A 23,979-nucleotide genomic window follows, 5' to 3' on the forward strand; every position below is an offset into this window, starting at 1 on the left:
CGATTGTAAACCGTTCTGTTAATTAATATAATAACAATAAAAAAAACAGTAGAAATAAATATAAAGTATTAGATATATCCTAGAACAGTTTCATAGAGAAATAATAATTATATACAAACATGACAGCACACCGATACACCAGTCGATAATTCAAAATTAAAGATATCACACATAAGAAGACGACTAAATAATAAATGAAAGTAAAGCAGTGGAATTCCCTGTCCCTTTCAATATCAATAAAAACTAACATGGCCTTCGAAACCTAAAACATTTAGCAAAGAAACAAATGTAAGATTCTTAAATCAATTGCGCCTATTTTCTAATGTAGATTGTAAGACTTAAAAAGGATATTTATGAACAAGGGTTATATTTAAATCATTTTCTTAACGCACAACAGTCTATTGCCATTCTTCACTTAAGATATTTCTGGAGTACATGTTAAAGCGGTACCGAGCGCTTGACATGGCGAATGGCTTGAAAATACGGCCTCCCATTGTCCTACTTTGCAAAATAACGTCAGATTTATCTACTATATACATCTAAATTAAGTCTACACGTGAATAATATATTTTGTCTTAATAACTATATGTATTATGTATATTTGCACTTCTTGCTTACCTTATCTAATTTAATACTTTTTTCACAGTGGTTGCCTGGAAGAGATCGGTAGAAAGCAATAAGGCCGCGAGTTGCCCTACCCTCCTTTTCATTTAATTTTGTTAATTTTTTATTATGCTAATGCAACGAAATGTTAATAAATAAATTAATAAAATGTTTGTAGTGATAACGAAATGAGTCACTTAAATCTGTTTCTTGTATATTTTTTTCCGTCACAGGTAAGTAAGTAAGTGACCACTAATTCAAAATTACTTTTATAGAGTAGTTTTAGATTAAGGTGTACTAACTGATAAAGGCTAAGTTTGGTTTATTTTACGTCTGACGTACATACATTTATTATACATAAATCAATTGTTTCCAAAATTAAATAACAAAAATAATTACCGAATACATTTATGATTAATATTGTTCGACCATGACGAACATGTAAGAATATAAATTGCGATACGCTTCTTTTGCAAAGATAAATTTAAAAATTCTTCCTTTGTACTAAATATATATTATAATGAACAATGAATCTTAGAACTAAGAATTTATTATAAATACATATATTTTTTGTATATTTTTTGTATTTGTATAGGTGAAACTGTGCTTTGTGTATGTTTAAATGTGTATTCCGTTTTGGCTTTTGTGTACAGTGTAATTGTTTGACTATTGTTTAATAAGTAGCTGTAGGAATACCGTTGAGCAAATAAATAAATAAATAATACATGTTTGTATTTGATTCCATTGATAAGGTATGCCAAAAAATACTGCACCCAACTAAGTCAGAATAATAGACGTTTCGATGAATTTACAAAGTTCGATAAAAATGTATACGATGAATTGCTAATCATAACAAGCATTGTAATGTAGACGTAACGCTAAATTACAATGTGACATTTACGCTCGCCTGGGTGTAGCTTAACAACCATCCATAAATGACATATTTTCTTGAAATAAGACAACGCTGTTACTAGTTCCTTTAAGTGTGTTGCTTTGTAGGTACAGCATGTTTTAATGGTAAAATCTACTTACAAATAGCAATAAATCCTTCGTACAGAAACAGTTATATAAAACACACACTCATTAAGTACATTCAAAGAAAAATAATTCAAATTCAATATCGTTTATTCATGTTGGTAACACAATGTACACTCGTGAACGTCAATAAAGAAAAACAAATTAAGTAGAGGAGAAAACGGACGAGAAGAACTGGCAATAAACTCTCCGTCACTCTTTTTAATCGCAATTAAAAATGTTTGTAAGGAGCTGCAACCATTACACCACTATGACATCTTAAGTAATTAATAGTTAATTAGTAATAAAAAACAAAGTAATAAAAACAGTAGGCATGGTAAAATAGGAGTACGCACTTACATTCTCATGGGAACAACACGCAATTATTACAAAGTTCACACGAATATTCACATCTAATTGAAGACGTGCTACACTGGCAACCTATTCTGGCAACGAGATGTATTTATTAAATCACAGCCAAACTGTATAAAACCTTGAGCTAAGATAGATTTTCATCTACGAACTCAGGGATAAGCCACTCGCTGAAACCAATAGGCCAACCCTTCTCAAGTGATTGTTTTGATAGTTATATAATAAATAAACATATTAATTATTAGCGTGTGGGGATTTATTACCACTGAGAGTTGAAGATTGTTACAGAAGTGTCACAATTAAAATCGGGGTTTGTTGCACCCTTAGGGGTAAGACCTACCCAATAAACAATAAACACAAATAAATATTAGATTATTATTCCGGTGGAGTTCGGTATACAACCACTGTGACACGAGAGTTTTATATACATAGAAGCATTCTATCATAAATATATAATATTTAAAAAAATATTGTCTTATTGGCTCACTTTCCCAAAACGCAGATGCCAGTGGGCCAGAAGTATTTTCCAGGGGCGGATCTACTTACGGGCTTTTTGAGTTGCAGCTCAGGGCCCCGTGGATACAAAGGGCCTCATGTCCCCACTGAAAACAATAGGCGATATTTTGAATTTAAAAAATCCAAACACAAGGTCCCAGCCCTGAGATCAATCTAACCGTGTGCGATGCGCGTCTATCTAATGGAACGGGGAATTCCCCGTCGCTTGTTTTCGGTCGGTGTACTTTTTCCACGTGTGCGTCTATTACGGGGGACTTCCCCGTTATTACGGGGCTATTGTAATAACGGGGATTAACGGGGACATTACGGGGGCAATAGCCCAGAGATAAATTCACGATCCGCCCATGGTCTTTTCTGAGTATAATTTCGACAAAAGGAAATGATTGCATTGTATGGAAGCAATCAGAGACAGCAGTGGCAATTTTTTAATGTTTATTCTTAATTTTAATTGTATTTTTGGTGCAATAAACCTTTAACGTTACATATTCATTAAAGCCCGGAAACGTCAAATAATGTCCTAAATATAGTTCAAATATAAAAATATAATATAATATATTCAAATATATATATATTTAGTAGATAAGATCAACCCTATTACAATTTTTTGGAGTTGATCCTCCAATATAGAGAAATACCAAAGGATACGTATCCTAAATTGATGCTTAAGCCCAAAATCTTCCATGACAGCCTCCTTTCAATTTCCGTTCAGTAACGTGAGTTTTCATAGTTATTGTAAATGATCGAATTGTGTGTTTGAGACACAATATTAAAAAGGAAATAAGTTGAGATATCTTAACGAATGCGGCAAATATAATGAATGTTTTCTTTCTTCTACTTATTTTTTATGTTACAGGGGGCTCATCTAATGTTAATTGATACCACCGCCCATAGACACTCGCACTACCAGAAGCTGCAAGCTTTGTTAGCGAAATAGAAGTAAAATGTCGTGCATACACAGTGGTGCATATTTTTGCGTTAATATTACGTGATCTTAGGTGGGTTTGAGAAGTGTTCCAAAATTATGTTAAAGTGTAGTAGAAAACTAGATTATAAAAGTTTGTATCTAAAGGATATTACCGGTGCTAAGTATAAAAAAGTGGATTTCTGTCTGAGGGAAACTCTATTGTTCGGGATTATTGATTTCAATTCTTCCCTAGGGTTATCAACATAAAGATTTAATAATTTTTAATAACTAAACATCCATAAAAAAGACTCAATTGACAAATCTATCATCAAATGCGATTATTAAAATGTAAACAATTATTTTTATTTTTATGTAATTTTTCGTTTGAGATGATATATGATAAGTTAACATAGTACAGTGACGAAACCTAAATTCCTTTACTATACTTAATATTTGTAATTGAAATTTCATTTGGAAATCCTTCGTAGTTTAAGGGGTTTCGTAATATATTTTTTAGCAGTAAAGCCGTCAACCAGTAAGTTAAGTTTTCTTGTCTTGTTTAAAGCGCAAATATATTGAAATTAATAAACGTTGGCAACCCTCTGTATCTGCGGTGAGGTGTCTATCACAGACTATACCGCGAGTCGCGTTCACTCTGACAAGAACAGCGTTTGCTATCGCATTGAATAACGAGATTTATGTATTCAATAATAAAATCAATTTTCATTCAATAAAAATGGTAATTATTGTGTAGTAGTAAATGTCTATATTATAGATAATTTAGAATTATTATATTACACATCGCAAAGGTTTTGATTAATAAATTTTTGTAGTTCATATACGAAAAATCTATCAACGGATATCGTAACTTCTATGCAATCTGATAATGAAAGAATCGCCTTCAGGTTCCCTTCGTCTTCAAGTAACAACATCTAATTCATATTGTAGTCAAGCCATTTTGTCGCTATTAACTTCGCTATAACTTTAACAAGTAGTTTCTTAAAATGCTAGCTAGAAGCTAACAAAATAAACTATTTATTACGTACCATCTCGTTGTTCAGTCGTTCCACAACTAAGCGTATTAAAGCACTGCCACGGTGAAATTCAACTTAGGTTCCTTCCAGAACTAAGCATACCAATTCTTAATATCCCGGCAACTTGTAAGCCATCCGGCAATATGAGTGTCCATGCATAGCTGTGTCACATAACAAAAGGTCCTTTTTTATAAAAAAAACAAACTATGATAAAGAATTAAGTCTACCCATAACTAATTTAACATTAAATTATATTAAACGCTTGTCTTTATAATTTTTGTTCCTTCGAACTTAATAAGCTTCATAAACGTTACACGTATTCTTCGAACTTGTATACGACCTATATCGCACAAAACAAAACTTGAACATAGCGTTGACGATAAAAATGTTGACTAAGGTGCTAAATTTCAGCGGGCCACCTGCAGGAAATAGGATACTTTAGATGTACCACAGTTTACTTAATATTGTCTTTGTGTTATGTGGGTTTTATATTTTTCCGGATATTTTTTTATAGACACTACAAGACAAGGCAACGTAACCCGTGTACCATTTTGCCAATAGCTGGCCTTTAGAAGGAGTACGCTTTAAACAAACAGTAGTGTAAAGCTCGTTTTTGTATAAAGAAGTTTAATTTATATTGACACATAACAAATAAAACTTCAAAGACCGGCAACGCACTTGCGAGCCCACTGGCAATGTCTATTAATGGGTAGCGGTATCAGTTAACATCAGATAACCCTCCCTGTTATATAAAATTTTTTGAATTGTGAATACTTTATTCATACACGCAATGCTGTATATATATATATATATATATTGTTGTATATATATGGTGACCTTAGCTCGATGACTCGCATACTGAAGTCTCGTACAGTTTCGGACATCCATAAAAAGGCATTTTCCTCACTTTATTCGCCGAGTTTCAGAAATCCGCCTCACTGTAGCGGACAAGAGCGAACTGTAAGATTTTGTATGCTTCAATACTATTGAATGTTATATGTCTCAAGTCTAACAGATAAATGTAAATACGAGTAAACATTATTTTAGGCAATAGATATATTACGAGGGTTTTCAGAAATACTTATCTGTAACTACTATTGTAGCAGCCGTACAACCAAATCGCGCCTTGGACAAATTGACAAATACCTTCTTTCTATGTATTTGTTGATTGCCTTTCTTTTTTCGTCCAAGACCGATAAAATCCTTTTGGGTTGGTCAAAAGTAATAATTTTTCAGAAACTGTTTCGAAGCCATTTTCAATGTTACATTTAAATTGAAACTCAGTTTGAATAAGCCAATGTTAAATGGTTAATTTAAAAGTTACCACGTAAGACACACAGATACAATGCCGCACTATTATTTTAAGAAAATTATATTTGGTAACTGTTAATTCTATAGTCTATGGTCGGAACATTAGAACCACGTTTAATTGTGCCCTTATTTCTTTAGATAACGAGAGAACTCAACGTGTTTCACGTAGGCTTTAATTAAAACCCGCACAAATAATTTCCCCCTCCTGGGAATTCTACTTCAAAGCTAAGATACGCCGAAAGCCAATTATAGTATTCAAAGGTACTGGCTGTAGGAGTTTATTATTTTATTCACTTAAAAATTAAGTCTTTTTTGTTCTATGACGAAATTTGATTTAAAAATTTTAGTTTTAGTTTATTAAAAAAAATTGCAATTATATAATTCCTGATTCCGTCATCCCCTTGCAAATATCGCTCATCTAGAAGCACACTGGAGTTACTCCCCTTCGTTGTTGGCATCCCCTGGTGCACGATTTGGATCATCGTTAGTTGTTTCAGCACAGGAGTGGAACTTCTTGCCTCCTTCCATTGTCCCTAGATAGTTTAATATGAGTTTATTTAAGCGGCTTTAATAGGCATCTCCTATACATGGCCCCCAAAAGGCCGCATCTAACATAACATCAGGTAAGATTGAGGCCAAACGGCTGTCCAGTTCTGTATATAAAAAAATACTTATACACTTTATAAAAACTAGATCAGTTAATTTTTTTTTAAGACAATTCACACCAATTGACCGAGTCCCATGCTAAGCTGGTGAAGCTTGTGTTATGGGTACTAGGCAACGGATATATGTACATATTATAGATAGATAGACATATAAATACATATTTAAACACCCAAGACCTAAGCACAACACCAAATGCTCATCACATCGATATGTTCGTCTCAGCCGGGGATCGAACCCGGGACCAGTGGATTTGCAGTCAGGGGTACGTACTACCACTAGACCAATGAGTCGTCAAAAATCGTCGTAAATTACACTAATCTTTCGCTTTTAATTATTTATAAATGAGGTTTAAATTATACATTACTAGATACATAGTAATTAAGATATCCTGTGTTCTAATGCCGAAAAAAAATTGATATGGCACCGAAGACTCACCTACTGGCCTTGAAGAGTCTAGAAGTCCTATCAAAAACAGTTATAATATAAAGCGATTTATTTCAATTTTATTTGATAGTATTGCATCATAGTATTCAAAATATATCCTATTATATTATATCCATCATAGTATTCCTCTTATATCTGAAATATGCAATAAAAGTCCCTAGTATTTGTTATACCAAATTGATAATGAATATATGAACTGTAAAAAGCATTAAAACCGCTACTTTGCCTCAGTTTCGACCAAATTTCCACGTTAAAACAATGTTAGTGTGCAATTTCCCGACAGAAACGGGCCAACGTAAAAGGCAACACGTGGAAAACTTGTGTAAAATTGAAACCGGATGGAACTAGCTTCATCTTGTTTTAGCGCCAAAGGTTCAGACCGAGGTCTAAGAAATGCAACCTTTTATATTATTCAATAGAATAGAGTGCTGTTCTAAGACATACCGTAGTAACTGACGTTGCATTTTTCTAAGGTACCATTATTTATCAAACACTGCATACTTGCGACTTTTACTTTAATCTTCTTTAAATGTTTTTAACCCGGTAATTGCATGTGTAAAAATTAGTTGGATAATCCTTATTTTTACAGGCCACACACGATGTAATGAACAAGTGTATATTTCACCGGGATATAACAGAATCCTACGAAAGTTTATAAATTTCCTAGGAATTCCTAGTTCCTCTTCGGACGGATGTCCGACTCGACCGGAGTGTTCCATGAGACCGCGCACTGCTTTACGTTCCCGTGCCACGGACGGGTGTATTTAAACATCACCAACTAATAATAAATAATGTACTCCTAATGTATTCCTAAGTTATGTCTCTCAAAGGCTTATGTCATTATGTATGTAGCTCTTGATTGCTTACATAGTCGGTTAAAAGGGTTCTAATTTTATAAAAATAAAAATTCAACTTCCAAAAGTATCTTAGATTCTATTGCATAGTTTTATGTGTAATTTTTCCACCGCGGTTAACGTAACTGAAATAGTCTTCATACACTTTGTTCCAAAAGTTTAATTTTGCCATTCTAACTGTCGTCCCACGTCGCATCACTCTCAAATTATCGTTTATTGTTAAAAAGTTTCCTTCTTTACCATATTCGGGCCACATTATGTCATTATTTCTATGTGGAGGCGTTGGGTTTCTGTAAAATTTAAAATTTTATATAAAATACATACATGTTTATTATGAAACTGACGGTGGTAATGTCACCACCAGTTCACCATAGTTTCGATCCCCGTTTTAAATTAGTATAGGTCAAAGTCAAAGACCAAAAAACTTTTATGGTTATTCAGATAAAATAAAATGATATCTCACCCATATTTAACAAAATCAGTTAGAAAATCAGTCATTGTGACCAGCATTTTCTTGCTTCTACTGTCGATATTATCAAGAAACGGTTTCGTCGATTTGGTACGAAAAATGTATCCTAACTCATCAGCATGGACAGCTCCAGTTGTGTTCAGTCCGTATGTGATTTTTGCCCAATTTAGCATACCATCAAAATCTAATTCATATAAATAAAGATTCTTACTATTACTTTGTTCTTTATATTTCCTTATCCAAGCATCATTGCTATACACACCATATGAAATATCACTTATATAATCAATTAAACACATCAAACAAAACTCGTCACCCGCAATTTTAGTTTTACCAAAGTAAAAATAAGTAATTGCTTTTGCTAATTCTTTCGCCTTCTTGGAACCTGGTGGGTACTGTATATCTGTTGGTATAAGTCTTTCTAAATCTCTTTTTAACTTTTCATATTCCTTAAGATTATTAAAAATTGTTTTCAACATGAAAGCGCCTTCGTTTGAATTGTGTCCAATTAATATTGGAACTTGTGGAATTCTGTTTTCGAGTATTTTAGCTGGTACATCTTCTACACTTGGTTGGGCACACATTTTGTCAATACTAGGAATAAACGCTGAATACGGAGCTAAGATGTTATCATTGGTTTTATACATTTGTTCGAATGCATCAGTAATTTCAAATGCGTTCATCTTCCTCAAACGATTTAATAAGGTAGTAGTATCATAGCCTTTAATACCTAATATTTTACCCAGTACGAAAGCTTTATCTTCGGGATGTCTAATTATACCTCTAGGACTAAAAGCGCCACCAGATAGCAAAACTGCTTGTTGAAAAAGTCCATTAGTATTAGTTGACAACATTAACAGATTTGTCAATGTAGCTCCTGAACTTTGGCCACCAACTGTTATTCTACTTGTATCACCTCCAAAATATTTTAAGTTTTGTTTTATCCATTTTAAAGAAAGGATTACATCTTTAAGTCCAGAATTACCACAAGCATCCTCCGTATTCAGTGATAAAAATCCGAAAGCATGCAATCTGGAATAAAGATTTATATGGTAGATAAAATTCTTGACATAATAATTATTTCCAGGTATTTTATTACTAGAGAATGATGATATGTAGATGACCGTAAAAGGATGAGAGGCAAAAATTAATTTCATATAATAACTTATATTACATTGGTTACTTTTAAGTTTATTGCATGTACGGCTATCTTTTTATTGTGATTATTTTAAAAACGACGATAATTTATTGTTAATCCTAAGTAATATTCTCATGTAAGTGACATTTTTTTTTGAGAAATAAAGTCGTAAACCTAAGCCAGTTTCTCAGTTATTGATCTCGATTTACGTACACATAAATATCTCTATATATAAAAAATTCTCGTGTCACAATTTTCGTTCCCATACTCCTCCGAAACGGCTAAACCGATTCTTATGAAATTTCTTATGCACATTCAGTAAGTTTGAGAATCGACTACTATCTATTTTTAAAACCCCTAAGTGATAAGGGGTGTTCACCCCAAAAAATTTTGTTTTAATTTTTTTATGACACAACATACAAAAATACATACAACCCCTAATTTCCACCCCTCTTCGATCAACCCCTATTTTTCATTAGTGTAGAATAGTTATTTTTACTGAACTAAAAAAAATGTTTCCTAGAAATAATATACATGGCAAAACAACGATTGCCGGGTCAGGAAGTAATCATATATATATCATAATTTCATGTATTTTTTCTTAATAACCGATGACCGATTACAATTTAGTTAAATAACCATACCTATAATTCATTGTCACAAAAATAATATCTTTCTGCAGTAAGTACTGAGGACCATACATCGAGTCTGTATTTCCTGAAGACATGAAGTGGCCACCGCCATGAATAAATACAAATATTGGTAGCGGCTTTGTTATATTTGCTGGTACATATATATTTAGACTCAGGCAATCTTCGTTCATCTGATTTCTTTTATACTTCATTTCCATTTGTGGACATACAGGTCCGGTTCGGGTTGCATCAAGTATGTGAGACCATGATTTCTTGGGGACAGGCGGCTGGGAAAAGTCGTAATATATATAGTAGAATCGTTTAACACGTTCACTGCGCCATCATTTTTAAAGAACTTTCAGCTGGTGCGTTGGAGACCTAAAAGATCTCGTAACAAGCCTATCCTCTGGTGCGTTTGAGACCTAATCAGTCTCCAAAAAATACACTTTTGAAAATATAAATTATTTCTTATTTTTATTATTTTTTTTTTTATTCTTTATTTATTATTTTTTATATTTCTTCCAAAAAAACAATGACATATATTTTGAATTTTTTGTGGGTGAAAGATAGCTAATTGCTTTATATTTTGCTAGGTTCGCACGCAGTTACGACATTTGAATAAACTACAAATACCAAAAAAATATTAGATATCGATTGTATCTCGTACCGCACCCGAAGATAGTTCAATATGTGTAGTAAGTAGTGATGGGAATAAAATAATATCTCAGTTATCGATTCTAAAAGTTTTATTAATTATGCAAAGTGTTTTTCATTAAAACATGGTAAGCAAATTGATTGCTTGCACATTACGCGAAAAATGGTAACAATTCATTTAGTTTTTTTTAGAAGCGTCAGTGCTGTTTAACTGCGTGTGCTCCAACGAAAAAGGTTTATCGTTAAATATTTCATAATCAGAATCACTGTCATTATTAGTCAATGGGGGGCAAATTTGAACATTTTCCAAAACAAATATTTTACTGGACGATGCAGCATCCGGCGTTGATTTTTTGTTAGAAACCTCACCAATAAAATAGATTTTTTACACTTTTTTCTTTTAAAATCACTGATTGTTTATCAAAAATAATCAACACGCTGGTATATACGCGAGTGTTGTTTCCAAAACGTGCCCGCGACTTCCTGAATGTCGATTCTAGGACAACACTAAAAATCCCATCCTCCATCTCTTGCGTCTACGAGGCGTACGATTTCACGAGTACCGACATATCTCCTAAAGCAAGGAATTAAAACAATTACAGTACTGTGCGTTAGGGACCTAATCCATCTCTAATTTATTTTTTAATGTCCTTGAATTCAGCTTTAAGTAGGAAGCAAATATGTATATTTGTCCTGCTCATCCTTAAAGAACTTTACAAGTTAGACCCTAGGAGTGTAAAGTTTAAATTTTAAAAATTATAATTTTAACAAAAGCATCTTATACATAAATATGTAAATAAAAAACATACCTTAAATCTATTCTCGCCGGCAGTATTTTCAGCATACGGTATCCCTTCAAACGAATAATAATAAAACCCTTCAAATTCATTTAATTTTCCCTTGACGAGTCCACTATTGGTATTCACTATATCACCAAAAAAGGCTTGAGTGTTTTCACATAAATTAATAATTGCTATAATGTGAAATACTAAAACCTTTTTCTTTATGACAGCCATGATACATGAACCGTAACTCCAATTAATATGATATTATATGTTTGGTTCCAAAACTAATGATTATAACAAAAAAAAAAAAATTAGCACTCATTTATGTATTGAATTTTGGTATTTTTAATTTATGTATTAGGTAATTACTTTTGTAATCGTATTCGTTAGGTGATTAGGCATGTAATTAATTTGTTGTTGTCCTTGGTTATATTTTAAATTACATGTGTAAGAATTTTCTATTTTCTCAAATAATTTTTGTTTTATCATTAAGTTCGCATACGCACTACCAGTTTTATTGCCGAAATCATTGGATTTGTACTAGATCTTGTATTACACTAACATTAACATTAGCAGTATCTTTTAAAATGGGGATTATTCTGAAACAAGCCGTCTCACGTCAAGAAGTGTATAGACTACAGAAGTTTTTCCATTAAACAATACTGAACCCGCTCTCAAGTTTGCAACTAATATTATAAACTTCATTTTTATACATGAAAGAACATCATTGTACCCATAACTTAGTACAATGCTGTATGCATAATAAATTCGTTTAAAAAAATGAGCCAACTATAAAATGCAGTTTTTAGTGCAAGTTTGTTTGATTTTTATGACACAAATCAGATAATATCCTGAAATCTATCAATACGATTTCAAAGCCTTTCTGTTTGCTTGCACTAAAAAAACGCTTGCACTAACGCCTCAATAAAGCTATTTTTATTCCACTTAATTAATAATAATTAATACAAGGTGCCTTTAATCCCAGAATTCGACATTGAATACACATCAACCTTTGAATCAATAAGGTGCATTGAACTTGTTTAATTTATTTATCTCATTTTCAAAAGAAATACAATAATTATAAAGTCACTGAGGACGGCTTAACCAAGCGATGTCATTCAGACCACCAGTTTTAAGGAAAAGTATTTATGTATGAAATTTTTTAGGTAATCTTAATACCTATAACGTTATAAACAAAATAAACTAAATTAAAAACCACAAATAAAATATACTTCGAATTTTGATTGCAGCCAAAATATAATAAAATTATGCACTTTTTACTGGGCCTCAAACCGTTCGCTTCTTGAACATAGTATTAAATCTGTCATCCTTTTGATGTTGAAGTAAGTCGCTAGGAAGTGCAAATAATCGCATTTGCAGTGCAGTAAAGCTCCTTTTATCGGTCGTAAAGTCGCGGTGGCCGTGCCAACTCCCACTTATTGCCTGCCAAACCATTTGCGACAAGATTTTATTGCTTGCAATTGCTATGTCTCAATTTTAAACGTGTATCCAATGAGTTGTTGCTAAAAACTGTAGCGTTATTATTGTTAATTAATAAAGACTAAATTGGTCTAAATGTGGCATTTTTTGTCAATTTCACATAGTCATTACAGCGTAAACACAGTTGGACAAAAAGCGGAAAAGTACTTTTGTTAAAAAAGATTTAAGAGTAGTTTTATTTTTAGGGTCGACTGAAACTGTTTTTATAAATAAATAAATAAAAATGTGTTTATTCATTATAAGTGCATATGCATTACAATGTGTAAGATTTGGGAACCCTTTTAAGTAAAAAAATTCCTGTCGTTTTTACTTATTATGAACCAGCACTTGTATCCAAAGAAAAGACGTGAACTATGCTAGAGTCTGGCTAATGAAAGAAGATAACGAAAAAGCGCGGCAAATTAAAAAAAAAATAGTATGGTACCCTTAAAAGTTTGATATATTTTGTGGATTAAACTTACTTGACACTTGATTTTATTATATTATTTTTTACATTGATAGTAACGTATTTAGTCTTTTACTAGAAATTCAATGACATTCTCTGTTGCCATCCGAAAGTCTTCAAGTAATTCAATTATCTTATTTCATTAGCCAGACTACATTAATATAACATTAATGAAGAGAAGTGCTAAGATATGACATCGATCTGTGTTTATAAGGATATCATATCAATAAATCAAAGACAAAATGGTTATCGTAAATATACCAGTTGCCTATAGATATCCATAACAATTAAAATAAATCTCGTTAGTTGTAAGCGAACTATGTTTTAAAAAAGAACTATATTTTCCTTGCCTATATTGTTAGCAATTACACACATAAGATAATAAATAATTTCTTAAATAAAACTAAGAATTTAAAATATGAATCTTATATTTAATCATTTATAGTCAAGAGACAATTCATAAGAGAAAAACCAACAAAACGAATTAATTGAATTTCAAATTGCTTTTAAAGATGACAAATAGTTCATTTAGTATATCGCTCTCTAACCTAACAATAACATTCTACTACGTGACTGCGAAGACTGCGTTTAATTACAGACTGACAAAGCGTCAAACGTTTATGAGAAAAACACTTAAGAAGATTTTTCTTTGCTTAAGCAAACTTGTATTACACGCTTTATATTAGCTTCACCTGTATGTATGTATGTATGTAACCGACTCCTTCGGACTCGATTTTGACCCACTTTTAACGGACAGATTTAATTCAAACTTTGCGCACCTGTCAAAGATCGATGACAATTCAATAATCCGAAAAAAAAAAATATTATATTGGAAAATTAGGCTACTAGCAATATCACGACTTAAATGTTGAGTTTTCGTACTTCGCGATTCAAGGTTACGATTGTGATTAACGCTACGGATATTGAGAGAACTACATCAAAAAAACACGTCGGGTTTAATATACTTTCGCTCTTAGAAAAATTTATACTTACTGGCACGGTGAGGGACAAATGTTAGTAAAGTGTAATTTTTCCGATTCCCGTATTGAATTTGGAAACACACATTTTGATTTGAGAACTGACGCAACTCATGCCTGCGCACTATGTTTTTGAGGAGTTCTTGTTGCATTATAATATATTTGGAGCAATGTCGCTGGTATCAGCTGCCATTGCCATTATAATTTAATATCAAATTCAAATTAGTACAAAACAGTGGTTTATTTGCTTTGTCAATGTTGCTACATCTACAAGTCAAGAGACTATTTGATAGTCTGTAGTAATAGTAACTTCGTCTTCGTGTTATTAATGTCGGAGCAATGGCATTAGTGTAAATTACCATTGTCATTATAATTTAATAGCATCAAAGTAAAATTAGTTCATAACCGTTCAGAGGTTTATTTGATTTGTCAATGTTTCTAAATCTATAAATTAACGACTATTCAATGGTCGATAATAATAATGACTCCACAGTCACTATTATTATTACAAGTTATGTATTTTATCATAACTAAGATTAAAACATTAAAACCTTTTAAATTTAATTAGTCAATTAATATTAAAGGAATTATTTGACACTGGTTTCCACAACTGCCGTTTGGGCTTATAGTCGATTCGGGTTCGGAACGAGTTCACAAAATGTCACGAAACTAACTTATCACTTTCTACCTTCTATTCTTCACGCGTGTTCCTAATGGGTCTGCCTGCGCCATTATTTAGGTGCTGTCCTCGTTCCTCGTTCTTTAATCTATTCCTACCTACTCACTCCGTCTTACATTAAAATACAATTTGAACGAATTCATTAACCTTATATTCGTTATACACATTAATTAATTAGATTTCATGTAATTAATTTGTTTATACTCCGGCTGAGTTCGCAGGAGATTATAATTAATATTATTTTATTATTAGTCGTGCAGAGCAGTGTGCGACGTCGCAGGTTCAATCCCCGGCTGTGCACCAATGGACTTTCTGTCTGTGTGCGAATTTAAAATTCGCTCGAACGTCGAAGCAAAACATCGTGAGGAAACCGGCTTGTCTTAGACCCAAGTTGACGTGTGTCAAGCGCAGGAGGCTGATCATCTACTTGCCTATTAGATTGACAAATAATCATGAAACAGATACAGAAATCTGAAGCTCAGACATAAAAAGGTTGTAGCGGTTTGGTTTTTTTTATTATTAGGTATAAGCTATTGTATTTTTTATTCTGGAATTATTGCGTAATTTTATAGCTATAATTTAATAACTGGAAAATACATAATTAATCGTTAGGGATTTCTCTTATTAGATCGACTGCAGTATGTTATTGTTTACATTCGGCTTTTCATTACGAAAGGTAACCGGCATTAATATTCCATTTACAATTAATGTGTTTAACTCTCGGTTTAATTAAAACATATTCGCGGAAATTTCGTAATAATAGCAATAATACTTTATGGTAATGTGTTTTTCGTGTTATTAAATTATTAGGCATTGTTTTAACGATACTAAATTAGAGGAGTATATAGCTAATCGCTTATAAGAGCTTAAAAAGCTTTTTTTCACAGTCGATTGTAAGGAAAATAGTCGAAGCCAAACAATCCTAAACAAAAAAGATTTTTATTTTTTTCTTGTTCTGTTTTTTCAAATATGATCGATTTTAATATATTTTTGAATTAGTTATAAGTTTTCTATGGCATTAGTATACAGTATTCCATATTACATTCTAGAATAAGGTATGGAGGCCGCATTATGCGACGCATATGCTACGACTTAAGAGATTACAAAAGAGGTTTTCTTCAGTGGCATCTCGAAAACAAAGTTGAAAATCTCAGAAAATTAATTGATATATCGTTTGCAGTTAACATATTAATTAATCAGATTGATTGCCCGAACCTTCTATCTAAATTTAAGTTTCGTGTACCCTCTCGACATCCCATTATTCCGCTTGTCCCTCCTTTGCGTAGAACGCGTTTTGGTCAAAGCTCACCGATCCAGATTAAGCATTCTGAAGAACGAGCTAGGTCTGGATTTTCATAGTTGCTCCCCTCACACCAAAAAAATTTGTTTAGTTTTTTGTAATTTTTAAAAGTTATTGTTTTTTTTAATGTTTAAGTGCCAATATATCAGTGTACCGAGCGTTGGCAAGCTTTTTATCAATAAAAAAATAGTATTCGTTTACTGTAAGAATAGAAAATAAATGTTTAAACCAAATGTTTTTACAGTCACATTTGTGCGTCTATTTAATCAACTTTTTTTCCTAACACAAAAAAATCGCCGGGAATCAAACACAAGAGCGACATGTGCGTTAGCATCTAATCCACGGGGTCGATGCCTAGGCCAATATCACTTTATAAATCACAAAAACGAAGCTCGCTTTAGATTCCAACGGAAACTTCACGCGAGGTGAGTTCACGTGTGAATTCCTGCTATTTAAATTTACACACGGGAGCGGACTTGCTTTAAAAGGGACAAGTTAAAATCACGAGGAATTTGCGAACGTGTAGAATAGTTTTATTAGTTTAGTTTGGTCTACAAAAAAATAATATGTTGTATTCAAACCATGCTCATTGTATACCTAGTCTTATGACCTTTCATAACATTGAGGTATGAGGTATGATATTTCTTTCTTTGACATTTCTTGCATTGGTCAAAGAGACAACAAAGTGTTGACATTTGTTGGTTATGAGGGTGCAAATGAATGACCGTATCTTTTCTTCTTCTACCGATTTACGTAGCTACTACTAGCTACGCAAGTCGGGAGTATGAGCCATAGTTCAAACACATAAAATAAAACAATTCACAGTAATATTGCATACTTGTAGTATCCCTCTTATATCCGAAATACAATAAAAGTCCCTAGTATTTGTTATACCAAAATGATAATGAATATATGAACTGTAAAAAGCATTAAAACCGCTACTTTGCCTCAGTTTCGAAAAAAAATTTCACGTTAAAACAATGTTAGTGTGTAATTTCCCGACAGAAACGGGCCAACGTAAAAAGGCAACACGTGGAAAACTTGTGTAAAATTGAAACCGGATGGAACTAGCTTCATCTTGTTTGAGCGCCAAAGGTTCAGACCGAGGTCTAAGAAATGCAACCTTTTATATTATTCAATAGAGTGCTGTTCTAAGACATACCGTAGTAACTGACGTTGCATTTTTCTAAGGTAGGTACCATTATTTATCAAACACTGCAAACTTGCGACTTTTACTTTAATCTTCTTTAAATGTTTTTAACCCGGTAATTGCATGTGTAAAAATTAGTTGGATAATCCTTATTTTAACAGGCCACACACGATGTTAATGAACAAGTGCATATTTCACCGGGATATAACAGAATCCTACGAAAGTTTATAAATTTCCTAGGAATTCCTAGTTCCTCTTCGGACGGATGTCCGACTCGACCGGAGTGTTCCATGAGACCGCGAAGCACTGCTTTACGTTCCCGTGCCACGGACGGGTGTATTTAAACATCAGCAACTAATAATAAATAATGTACTCCTAATGTATTCCTAAGTTATGTCTCTCAAAGGCTTATGTCATTATGTATGTAGCTCTTGACTGCTTACATAGTCGGTTAAAGGGTTCTAATTTATAAAAATAAAAATTCAACTTCCAAGAGTATATTAGATTCTATTGCATAGTTTTATGCGTAATTTTTCCACCGCGGTTAACGTAACTGAAATAGTCTTCATACACTTTGTTCCAAAAGTTTAATTTTGCCATTCTAACAGTCGTCCCACGTCGCATCACTCTCAAATTATCGTTTATTGTTAAAAAGTTTCCTTCTTTACCATATTCGGGCCATATTATGTCATTATTTCTATGTGGAGGCGTTGGGTTTCTGTAAAATTTTAAATTTTATATAAAATACATACATGTTTATTATTAAACTGACGGTGTTAATGTCACCATCAGTTCACCATAGTTTCGATCCCCGTTTTAAATTAGTATAGATCAAAGTCAAAGGCCAAAAAAGTCCTAACTTTTACGGTTATTCAGATAAAAAGAAATGATATCTCACCCATATTTAATAAAGTCAGTTATAAAATCAGTCATTGTGACCAGCATTTTCTTGCTTCTACTGTCGATATTATCAAGAAATGGTTTCGTCGATTTGGTAAGAAAAATGTATCCTAACTCATCAGCATGGACAGCTCCAGTTGTGTTCAGTCCGTATGTGATTTTTGCCCAATTTAGCATACCATCAAAATCTAATTCATATAAATAAAGATTCTTACTATTACTTTGTTCTTTATATTTCCTTATCCAAGCATCATTGCTTGCACCATATGAAATATCGGATATATAATCAATTAAACACATCAAACAAAACTCGTCACCCGCAATATTGGTTTTACCAAAGTAAAAATAAGTAATTGCTTTTGCTAATTCTTTCGCCTTCTTGGAACCTGGTGGGTACTGTATATCTGTTGGTATAAGCCTTTCTAAATCTGTTTTTAACTTTTCTAATTCCTTAAGATGATTAAAAATTGTTATCATCATGAAAGCACCTTCGTTTGAATTGTGGCCAATTAATATTGGAACTTGTGGAATTCTGTTTTCGAGTATTTTAGCTGGTACATCTTCTATACTTGGTTGGGCACACATTTTGTCAATACTAGGAATAAACGCTGAATACGGAGCTAAGATGTTATCATTGGTTCTATACATTTGTTCGAATGCATCAGTAATTTCAAATGCGTTCATCTTCCTTAAACGATTTAATAAGGTAGTAGTATCATAGCCTTTAATACCTAATATTTTACCCAGTACGAAAGCTTTATCTTCGGGATATCTAATTATACCTCTAGGACTAAAAGCGCCACCAGATAGCAAAACTGCTTGTTGAAAAAGTCCATTAGTATTAGTTGACAACATTAACAGATTTGTCAATGTAGCTCCTGAACTTTGGCCACCAACTGTTATTCTACTTGTATCACCTCCAAAATATTTCAAGTTTTGTTTTATCCATTTTAAAGAAAGGATTACATCTTTAAGTCCAGAATTACCACAAGCATCCTCCGTATTCAGTGATAAAAATCCGAAAGCATGCAATCTGGAATAAAGATTTATATGGTAGATAAAATTCTTGCAATAATAATTATTTCCAGGTATTTTGTTACCAGAGAATGATGATATGTAGATGACCGCAAAAGGATGAGAATTCATTATTAACTTAAATTCATTTCTTATATTAACTTATATTTCATTGGTTACTTTTAAGTTTATTGCATGTACGGCTATCTTTTTATTGTGATTATTTTAAAAACGACGATAATTTATTGTTAATCCTAAGTAATATTCTCATGTCATTTTTGTCTTTTTTGAGAAATAAAGTCTTAAACCTAAGCCAGGTTTTCAGTTATTGATCTCTATTTACGTATATAAATATCTCTATATATATATTAAATTCTCGTGTCACAATTTTCGTTCCCATACTCCTCCGAAACGGCTAAACCGATTCTTATGAAATTTCTTACGCAGTAAGTTAGAGAATCGACTACTATCTTTTTCAAACCCCTAAGTGATAAGGGGTGTTCACCCCAAAAAATTTTGTTTTTTTTTAATGATACAACATTCAAAAATACTTAGGTACAACCCCTTATTTTCACCCCTCTACGATCGACCCCTATTTTTTATTAGTGTAGAATAGTTAGTTTTATTGAACTAAAAACTGTTTCCTAGAAATAATATACATGGCAAAACAACGTTTGCTGGGTGAGGAAGTAATCGTATATATATATATATATATAATAATTTCATGTAATTTTTCTTAATAACCGATGACCGATTACAATTTAGTTAAATAACCATACCTATAATTCATTGTCACAAAAATAATATCTTTTTGCAGTAAGTACTGAGGACCATACATCGAGTCTGTATTTCCTGAAGACATGAAGTGGCCACCGCCATGAATAAATACAAATATTGGTAGCGGCTTTGTTATATTTGCTGGTGCATATATATTTAGACTCAGGCAATCTTCGTTCATCTGATTTCTTTTATACTTTATTTCCATTTGTGGACATACAGGTCCGTATCGCGTTGCATCAAGTATGTGAGACCACGATTTCTTGGGGACAGGCGGCTGGCAAAAGTCGTGATATATATTAGAATCGATTAATTTAGTACTGTTAAAAAACAATGATTATACAAATAAATATTATAACAAATAATTGTATGCTTTTCTTATTGAAATTATAATATAATTAGTATTTCGGGTGATTAAGAGTCGAAACTTCGCGCGAAATTTTGAAGGTAACTTCAGTATGACATAAAAAAAAAAAAAAACATAAAAAATCCTTGAGCTGGACATCCTTGCCAGTCGAACACAGGCTAGCTTAAAATAAATATCATACAATAGTAAACATATTTAACAAGAGGTAGTCATGAATTAGACCAATATTCATATATTATAATTCATATAATCCGTAAAGCGTAAATTTTAAAAATTAAAATTTTAACAAAAGCATCATATACATAAATATAAAAAAAAACATACCTTAAATCTATTCTCGCCGGCAGTATTTTCAGCATACGGTATCCCTTCAAACGAATAATAATAAAACCCTTCAAATTCATTTAATTTTCCCTTGACGAGTCCACTATTGGTATTCACTATATCACCAAAAAAGGCTTGAGTGTTTTCACATAAATTAATAATTGCTATAATGTGAAAAACTACAATCTTTTTCTTTATGACAGCCATGTTGCATGAACCGTGACTCCAATTAGTATGATATATCTTAGGTTCCAAAACTAATGATTATAACAAAATAATAATAATTAGCACTCATTTATGTATTGGTATGTAATTTTGGTAGTTTTCATTAATGTATTAGGTAATTACTTTTGTAATCGTAATCGTTAAGTGATTGGGCATGTAATTAATTTGTTGTTGTCCTTGGTTATATTGTTACGAAGACGGGTCGACTGCAATGTTTTTAGACATTTCCACTAGTTAGAGAACTTTTCAGCAGGCTGAAATGTGATTTCTGACCGTTTCAGGAGAGGGTCAATCACATATTAGAAAATTGTAATTTACAGAAACTTACCCTAGTTTTTCAGGAGGCTGAAAATTTTTCAGGCAGTTTCAGAACAAGTGTAGACGACTGGTTCACTTTTGTGGAGACCCGTTTTCAGGCGTTTTCAGGCGTTTTCAGGCCTGGTTATACCCCTTTGAAGAAGGAATATTCTAGAACGAATTTACTAGGTGTGGGACAAGGACGGTATGATACGCGAGAGAGAGGGAAATCGGAACCTTCTCGAAACTAGACCGAGCACTCTAGAACGCCGTACGACAAGGACGGAGCAATGTGCAAAAGAGATAGCGAGTACGCATGTTCTAAAATTGTGAGATCGCTACTCAGTAGCGCTCCCGCCTAGAGAGTTCGCGAACATCGTTCAAGATTATTCCCAGGGATATATAAGCCAGCCGAAACGCAACCGATTAGTTCAGTTTCGAATGCGATATCAAGAGATAAACACCGAAGTGATAAAGTGCGAATATAGTGAAGACTAGTGATAAAGTACAGTGTTGAAGTGTGTGTAATTAAAGTAATTAGTGGCAGTATTTTGTGTATGTGTTTTTAGTGAATTTTTGTGCGTAATTTCCAACAACAAATTCCTCGTAAATTTAATTGAAAATAAACCCTTGAAGAAATCTACGGCGTTTTCTATCCGATCCACTAGCTCGTAACAATATTTTAAATTAAATGTGTAAGAATTTTCAGTTTTCCAGCTCAAATAATTTTTGTTTTTATCATTAAGTTTGCATACTCACTACCAGTTTTTGCCGTAATCATTGGATTTGTACTAGATGTTGTATTACACTAACACTAACATTAACAGTATCTTTTGAAATGAGGATTATTCTGAAACAAGCCGTCTCACGTCAAGAAGTGTATAGACTACAGAAGTTTTTCCATTAAACAATACTGAACCCGCTCTCAAGTTTGCAACTAATATTATAAACTTCATTTTTATACATGAAAGCACATCATTGTACCCATAACTTAGTACAATGCTGTATGCATAATAAATTCGTTTAAAAAAATGAACCAACTATAAAATGCAGTTTTTAGTGCATTTTTTGTTAGATTTTTGTGACACAAATCAGATAATATCCAGAAATCTATATATCCGATTACAAAGCAAATGCTACGTGCTAAGAGTGTAAATACACTATAGAAAATTTTAATCACTTGATCACCCAGATCTAAAGAGCTACTCTTGCACTAACGCCTCAATCAAGCAATTTTTTATTAATTATAATACAAGGTGCCTGAAAGCCCAGATTCGACATTGAATATATTCCAATACAATACCTTTGAATCAATAAGATGCATTGAATTTGTTTGATATATTTATCTCATTTGCAAAAGAAATACAACAGTTATAAAGTCACTGAGGACGGCTTAACTGCTACCAACCGATGTCGTTCCCACCATGTCTAACCAACAGTTTTAAGAAAAAGTATTTATGTATGAAATTTTTAGGTAAAAATAACGTATTGAATTTTTTTTACACACATTTTGATTTGAGAACTGACGCAACTCTATGTTTTTGAGGAGTTCTTGTTGCATTATAATATATTTGGAGCAATGGCGCTGGTATCAGCTGCCATTGTCATTATAATTTAATAATATCAAATTCAAATTAGTTCAAAACAGTAGTTTATTTGATTTGTCAATGTTGCTACATCTACAAGTCAAGAGACTATTTGATGGTCTGTAGTAATAGTAACTTCGGTCATTGTTATTAGAGTCCACGCCACCACTCATTGCCGACGGGAGCCCTGGAACTAAATTTGTCGTTACAGTGAAATATAATTTTATTCGTTTTAAGGTAAAACATTAGAAGCAAATCTTGAGAGTAGTTTCGCGAATTTCATATTAATTTATGTTACGTTGGGGTAAAATAGCCTTGCACCTAGCACTAGCAACATATTACTACGCTGCGCTACTCCCTAGCGCCGCGTCTATCGGCATTCAGTGGTGGCGCGGACTATAATGTCGGAGCAATGGCATTAGTGTCAGTTACCATTGTCATTATAATTTAATAGCATCAAAGTAAAATTAGTTCAAAACCGTTAAGAGGTTTATTTGATTTGTCAATGTTGCTATCTATAAATTAACGACAATTCTATGGTCGATAATAATAATGACTCCACAGTCACTATTATTATTACAAGTTATTTATCATAACTAAGATTAAAACATTAAAACCTTTTAAATTTAATTAGTCAATTAATATTAAAGGAATCATATTTTGACACTGGTTTCCACAACTGCCGTTTGGGCTTATAGTCGATTCGGGTTCGGAACGAGTTCACAAAATGTCACGAAACTAACTTATCACTTTCTACCTTCTATTCTTCACGCGTGTTCCTAATGGGTCTGCCTGCGCCATTATTTAGGTGCTGTCCTCGTTCCTCGTTCTTTAATCTATTCCTACCTACTCACTCCGTCTTACATTAAAATATAATTTGAACGAATTCATTATCCTTATATTCGTTATACACATTAATTAATTAGATTTCACGTAATTAATTTGTTTATACTCCGGCTAAGTTCACAGGAGATTATAATTTATATTATTTTATTATTAGTTGTGCAGAGCAGTGTGCGACGTCGCAGGTTCAATCCCCGGT

At 32.7% G+C, this 23,979-nt stretch overlaps 2 protein-coding genes across 2 annotated transcripts; both read right to left on the bottom strand.

Moving 5' to 3' along the window:
• Window positions 1-7,797: 7,797 nt before the first annotated feature.
• LOC125059754 (juvenile hormone esterase-like) lies at window positions 7,798-11,665 on the bottom strand. Its single transcript, XM_047664302.1, has 4 exons — window positions 11,421-11,665; window positions 9,970-10,244; window positions 8,182-9,219; window positions 7,798-8,008 (listed from the first exon to the last, which is right to left on the bottom strand). Exons 1-4 carry the CDS (start codon window positions 11,625-11,627, stop codon window positions 7,798-7,800), a joined length of 1,731 nt encoding a protein of 576 aa, XP_047520258.1. The 5' UTR covers window positions 11,628-11,665.
• A 6,676-nt stretch (window positions 11,666-18,341) lies between these two features.
• LOC125059755 (juvenile hormone esterase-like) lies at window positions 18,342-21,042 on the bottom strand. The gene is made up of 3 exons (XM_047664304.1): window positions 20,830-21,042; window positions 20,141-20,415; window positions 18,342-19,380 (listed from the first exon to the last, which is right to left on the bottom strand). Exons 1-3 carry the CDS (start codon window positions 21,034-21,036, stop codon window positions 18,342-18,344), a joined length of 1,521 nt encoding a protein of 506 aa, XP_047520260.1. The 5' UTR covers window positions 21,037-21,042.
• Between the last annotated feature and the right edge of the window lie 2,937 nt (window positions 21,043-23,979).

Source organism: Pieris napi, chromosome 20, assembly GCF_905475465.1.
Source record: "Pieris napi chromosome 20, ilPieNapi1.2, whole genome shotgun sequence".
In the NCBI taxonomy this organism is placed as follows: domain Eukaryota; kingdom Metazoa; phylum Arthropoda; class Insecta; order Lepidoptera; family Pieridae; genus Pieris; species Pieris napi.